General features: G+C 38.1%; 1 protein-coding gene across 1 annotated transcript; it reads left to right on the top strand.

The window, feature by feature from the left end:
• Positions 1 to 478: 478 nt before the first annotated feature.
• LOC127958694 (anaphase-promoting complex subunit 2-like) lies at positions 479 to 6,007 on the top strand. Its single transcript, XM_052557662.1, has 10 exons — positions 479 to 698; positions 789 to 908; positions 992 to 1,109; positions 2,098 to 2,276; positions 2,575 to 2,716; positions 3,370 to 3,445; positions 3,553 to 3,756; positions 4,451 to 4,583; positions 5,319 to 5,560; positions 5,671 to 6,007. The coding sequence occupies exons 1-10, from the start codon at positions 632 to 634 to the stop codon at positions 5,881 to 5,883; spliced, it is 1,494 nt and encodes a 497-aa protein (XP_052413622.1). The 5' UTR covers positions 479 to 631; the 3' UTR covers positions 5,884 to 6,007.
• Positions 6,008 to 6,352: the final 345 nt, after the last annotated feature.

The following is a 6,352-nucleotide window of genomic DNA, read 5'->3' as shown; positions in this document are numbered from 1 at the left end:
AGTCGTAGTTTTTGCTATTTTTGGACCAACATGTATTTTTGATGCTTCAACAAATTCTAACTGACCCTCTTTTATCACATGGACTACTTTGATGATGTTTTTCTTACCTTTCTGGACATGGACAGTATACCATACACACCGTTTCAATGGAGGGACTGAGAACTCTCTGACTAAATCTAAAATATCTTAAACTGTGTTCCGAAGATGAACGGAGGTCTCACGGGTTTGGAACGACATGAGGGTGAGTTATTAATGACATAATTTAGATTCTGGGGTGAACTAACCCAATTAAAATAGTCTTAGTTGTTGGTTTTCATTGGTGAGCATAAGCAAGATTTTGAGCTAATTTGCTTCAAGCATATGGTGGATTTGGTTTTTACATTTTAATATTCAAGCCTGAAGTGTCCATTTAAAATAGTGTTAATTAAGAAATTGTGGTTAGTCTTATTGATGGACTCTCATCTAAAATAACACTAATAAATCACTGTGCTTCCAGTGGTTGGGGCAGGTTTTGGGATGGCTGAGTAGGGTGTTTGCCAGTAAGGTGCAAGAGGTAGGCAGTGATGCCACACCTACAGAAGGCACAGGGGGTCAGCCAACCAATGCTCTCCTCCAGCGCTGGCACTGTCACATGCAGCAGTTCTTCTGCCGTATCTATGTAAACATGAGAATCGAGGAGCTCTTCAGTATCATACGAGGTGAGAACGAAACTCTATTAATGTATCATACTACATGTAATCTTATCTTGGTTGTTTCATGGGAAATTAATTTCTGCTTAATTGTTGCAGATTTTCCAGAGTCTATTCCTGCTATTGAGGATCTTAAGTTCTGTCTTGAACGGACCAATCAGAGACAGCAGCTTCTTGCCTCCCTTAAATCAGCCTTTGAAACACGACTTCTGCATCCTGGTCAGTGATTCAGGACACTGCTATTTTCATACCCATGTGTGAAAATGTTTTGACTTTCATCATGTTTTTGTTTCCCACTTCAGGAGTGCACACATCTGACATTATCACTGTATACATCTCTGCCATCAAAGCTCTAAGAGAGCTGGACCCCTCTATGGTGATATTGCAAGTGGCCTGCCAACCCATTCGCAGATATCTCAGGTCAGTGGGGCTGCATGTATCAAGATAGCTGTGCTTGTTTGTAAACTAGTTCCATAACTGAAGTAATTAAAGGGATAATTCACCCAAAAATCACAGTTTAAGATATTTTAGATTTAGTCAAAGAGCTCTCAGTCCCTCCATTGAAACTGTGTGTACGGTATACTGTCCATATCCAGAAAGGTAAGAAAAACATCATCACAGTAGTCCATGTGACATCAGAGAGTCAGTTAGAATATTTTGAAGCATCGAAAATACATTTCGATACAAATAAACCCGTTTATTGAATCTAACTGTCCAAAAGAACTACTGGTGATCCAAAAACCGATGCAACCGGTTCTTGACTCGTGAACGAGTCATTATCTGGCTCGGCTCGGTGTTCATCTTCACTTCTCTCTTCACAGCAGTTCAGTCAGTGTACTGTTTGAGTAAATGAATTACTCCGGGATTTTGGTTTGTTTTAACTCAGAATGAGTGTCAGCCACATTAAAAAAGTTAACAGCTTAAGTAATTTGTGGTTTAATGCGTATTGGAGACGTGAACCGTTTAAAACAATTCAGTTCGATTTGGTGAACTGGTTCAAAAAGATCCGGTTACATCAAATGATTCGTTCGCGAACCGGATATGACAAACTGCTTTGTTTTGAACTTTCTCACAACAGACACGGAAGAGAAGACAATGCTTAATAAAGTCGTAGTTTTTGCTATTTTTGGACCAAAATGTATTTCCGATGCTTCAGAATATTCTAACTGACCCTCTGATATCACATGGACTACTTTGATTATGTTTTTCTTACCTTTTTCTTACACACAGTTTCAATGAAGGGACTGAGAGCTCTCTGACTAAATCTGAAATGTCTTAAACTGTGTTCCAAAGATAAATGGAGGTCTTACTGGTTTGGAACGACATGAGGGTGAGTTATTAATGACATAATTTAGATTTTGGGCTGAACTATCACTTTAATTCTTTGTTGTAATGTCGGAAATTACAGAACGCGTGAGGACACTGTGCGTCAAATAGTGGGCAGTCTGACGGGTGATGCAGAGGGTTGTACTGATCTAGCCAATGAGCTCTCACGAGCTGACCCTGTTACCCTGGAAACACAGGATAGTGAAGATGAGGGGAGTGATCCAGAAGACTGGACCCCAGATCCAACTGATGCTCTCACAGGTTAGTGTTAACTGCCAGCAGTTTTTTATTTTTTTACTTTTTATATTATTTTGAGGAATTGTTGACAATTTATTCAGGATTCTTTGCTGGATAACGGTATTTATAAAATATAATTAATATTAATAATGCTAAATGAAAATAATGTTAAATGCAGTTTAAGGTATTTCTGGTGGGATATATCTGTCAAATTTACCAGCCATTCGCATACGTGTATAATACATACAAGTCAATGCAGTCTGCAGAAATTCCTAACAGGTAATCAAAATTTCAGCTCTGTCACTGTCTTTCTCTCTTGTAGATAAAACTGGCTCTAAACGGCGCTCTTCTGACATCATCAGTCTGCTGGTCAGCATTTATGGAAGTAAAGAGATCTTCATTAATGAGTATAAGACTGTACTGGCTGACCGACTTCTGCACCAGCTCAACTACAGCACAGCCAAGTAATCCACCTTGCACACATGAACATATATACTTTTTCCCTCTATAATCCTTCGCTTAATACTCTTGAATCATCTTATTAACTTTGGTTTGGTTTAAAGCAGTCATATCATCCTCTCACATTGTTTTGCTGCTGTAGCTTTAAGACTTGTGAACACCCTTTGTATTGACTGAAATATTATAAATGCTTGCTCATTGCCTGCTGGTTAGTTGTTGCAGTCCAAATAGTCTGAACTGCTCCGTCCTTCAGTAGCAGCTTCTTTACTTTGCTTTACATTGACTGCGATCAAATTTATTTAGAATTTACAACATTGCAGTCTAAAAATAGGGAAAATACAATAAATAAATATTATGAATACAAATAAAAGTAAAATAAATGACATTATATGTTTCAAATAATATTTTAAAATCATTGAGTAAAGACCACTCATGTTTTAGTTTTTGAAAATTCAGTGGCCTGTTGATAGGCTCTCTTTTTATACACTACTTTTTTTTAAATATTAAGAAAAAATTATTATTTTATGTTATAATGATCTATATCAAAAGATTAAAGACATTCTAAAGCAAAAGAGAATGAGTTGTCCTGTTTGTTTACTAGGTTTTTAATATGTCAAAAACTTGTTTGATTTAATTCCCTCTGTATTTGGTTTTATAGAGAGATTCGCAATGTAGAGCTGCTGAAACTGAGGTTTGGCGAGTCCCACATGCATTACTGTGAGGTGATGTTAAAGGTATGCCTCTTAGTTATCAGTCATCCTGTTATCATGTGACCTCAAATGGATTTACTTCCATAACGTTAGCTATTTATATTATTGAATGTGTCTGTCTTTCTCTGCAGGATGTAGCAGACTCTCGGCGGATCAACGCTAATATTCGTGAGGAAGAGAGTCGTCTTCCTATAGAGGAACAGTCTACATTACCGCTGTCTTCCATGATCATCTCATCTGAGTTCTGGCCCCAGCTGAAGGAGGAGAAGATGGAACTGCCTGCGGTCGTCTCTCAAGCCATGGAGGACTACACACACCGCTTTGAAAAACTCAAGGTACACCCAGTCCATTGGTTCTCAACTGGTTTTGTGGTAAGACCCAGATACTATGTTCAACATCAAGTTACCCAAGGCAGTGACAAGAGTTTGTTTAGGTTCTTCAGTTCTTTATGATTTCCAAATCATGCCATTGATGATTTTACTTTATTCCAGTGTTTTGCTGAAAATGCTGGTCACACTTCATTTGAAAGTCCAATTCTTAATATTAACAAATCATTAACTACGACTTTTGCCTCAAATTCCTAATTTGCTGCTTGTTAATATTTAGTAAGGTAGTTGGGTTGCACTTTATTTTACAGTATGTGAACTAACATGTACTTATAGTCTACTTACAGTGTATTTATCTTAGAAAGTTCTGGTAACACAAGGTAACTACATGGGGTAGGGTTAGGTTTAGGGTAGGTTCAGGGTTAGTACCTAGTTATTACATAGTTATTGTAATTACTATAATAAGTACATAGTATGTACATGAGGAACAGGAAAAAGTGCTACCGGTAGTTGTTAAGTTTAGGTACAAGGTAAGATTAGGGATGCAGTCTGCACAATATGGTCATGCAGAATATGTGCTTTATAAGAACTAACTAACAGCCAATATGTTAATAATATGCATGCTTATAGCCCCCCCCCCCCCCAAAGTGTGACCAAAATACTGAATCGTTTTTTTCTCTCTTTTCTTTTTAATATTTTGCAGGCCATGAGGACTCTGAGGTGGAAGCCTCATCTGGGTTCTGTTACACTGGATGTGGAGCTGGAGGACAGAACCATCACAAACCTCACAGTGACTCCCATTCATGCTGCAATCATTTTACACTTCCAGGACAAAGGTGTGAAGAATTCATTCACCAAAATATTTTTTTTATTGACTGTATTGTTGTTTAACAACAATACAGTCAATACACTCTGACTTTAGATGCCTTAATGAGACTGCTAGGATTTTAATACTTCATGCAAAATGGAACTATTTGGAAGAAATCAATGGGAATGGGATCAGGCACGGACCAGACTCAAATCAAATTAAGCCAATCCCTGGTTCCCTCAACAGAAAACCTAATAGGGTTTTTTCATTGGTAAAATAACCTCTGTGACCAACAAAATTTGATGATTCTTACACATTTTGTTCATTGTCATAATCTTCACAAATTAACATAACCTAAGTTTTGAAGCCTAAATACAATCAGGTTCAATATCACCATCACAATGCTTACAACCATGTTTCAAAAACATTTGCCCTGAAAACTTGAGGTAAAAAAAAGTTTGCAAAACTTTGATTAGAAACACAAAAACTGGGTAGACTGTTTTTCTTATTTGAGTTCCATTTAGTTTCACTTGTTAATAACGTTATTACTGGTGTATTTTATGTAGTAGAATAAAACATGAAAATACTTAATAATTGTATTAACCACAGAACTTTGTAACACTAACTTTCCAGGTTTTGAACTAAAAATATACCTGCAGCAGTCTTATGCATTATGAGCATGTGCACTACCTAGTGTGCGAATGCCACAGTCTTGATTATTTGTTGGCTTGAAGTCCCATTACTATTTGCTTTCCTTCATTAGGCACATGGACATTGGAGGAGCTGAGTAGTGTCCTAGGTGTGCCACAAGAGATGGTGCGCAGGAAGTTGGCACTGTGGCAGCAGCAGGGTGTGCTGCGGGAGGAAGGCGGAGGTCGATATACTGTGCAGGAAACAAGCTCTTGCAGAGAGAGATCCGACAGAAGTGTGATGCTCATTGACAGTGATGAGGAGGGAGACTCCAACACCGCAACACAGTCCGAGCAGAAAGAAGAGAAACTGCAGGTGATTTATACACGTACTTTTATCATAATGCAATAATGTAACACTGTTCAGGACCTTTATTTGCCATGTAATGCTAAAACAATCCTAAACTGTTTTTCCTTATTTCTCAGCTGTTCTGGGCCTACATTCAGGCCATGTTGACTAACCTGGAGAGCATGACTTTGGAGAGGATCCACTCCATGCTGCGAATGTTTGTAGCCGCCGGATCTGGGGTCACTGAGATGGATGTGAATGACCTGCAGGCTTTCCTACAGAAGAAAGTCAGGGCACACCAGCTTATAGTGTCCACTGGTGTCTACAGGCTGCCCAAGACCACCCAGTAGTCAGAAACCATAGAGTGGAGATCAGAAAAACAATTAAATATCTTATAACTTCTGTCCCAAAACACAAAATTATCCTGGTTTGTATATTGTGCAAAATAATAAAAAGACACATTTTGTAATCAAATCTTTGGAAAAATAGGAGGGTTTATGAACTTAAGATCCTGCCACAGTGTTTCAGTTGGGTTCAAGTCATGACTTTGACTAGGCTACTCCAAAACTTCACTTTTGCTTTTTTGGAGCCATTCATAGAATTTACTCATCCGCTTCAGATTATTGTCCTGCTGCACAATCCAGCCGCATTTGAGAACCCTTTCCAGAATGTATTTCAGTCAGCTCTTTCCTCATCATTTCTGAAATTTCTTTCACCTTTGGCATAGTGTGTTACCAGGTAAGACATTTTAACCAACTTCACGCTGTTGAAATTTTCTATTTAAACACTGATTTAATTAAACAAGGTTGACAGAAATCA

This window comes from Carassius gibelio, chromosome B5 (genome assembly GCF_023724105.1).
Source record: "Carassius gibelio isolate Cgi1373 ecotype wild population from Czech Republic chromosome B5, carGib1.2-hapl.c, whole genome shotgun sequence".
Taxonomy (NCBI): Eukaryota; Metazoa; Chordata; class Actinopteri; order Cypriniformes; family Cyprinidae; genus Carassius; species Carassius gibelio.
Note: the sequence above shows the minus strand (reverse complement) of the source record. Positions and strands in the feature narration are given on the sequence as shown.

What these genes read in the sequence shown, in the direction of transcription:
- LOC127958694 (XM_052557662.1), top strand. Translation starts at nt 632, where the DNA reads ATGCAGCAGTTCTTCTGCCGTATCTATGTAAACATGAGAATCGAGGAG. An exon ending in TCCAACTGATGCTCTCACAG is followed by an intron (nt 2,277 to 2,574) that starts GTTAGTGTTAAC and finishes TCTCTCTTGTAG; the next exon opens with ATAAAACTGGCTCTAAACGG. An exon ending in CTCAACTACAGCACAGCCAA is followed by an intron (nt 2,717 to 3,369) that starts GTAATCCACCTT and finishes TTGGTTTTATAG; the next exon opens with AGAGATTCGCAATGTAGAGC.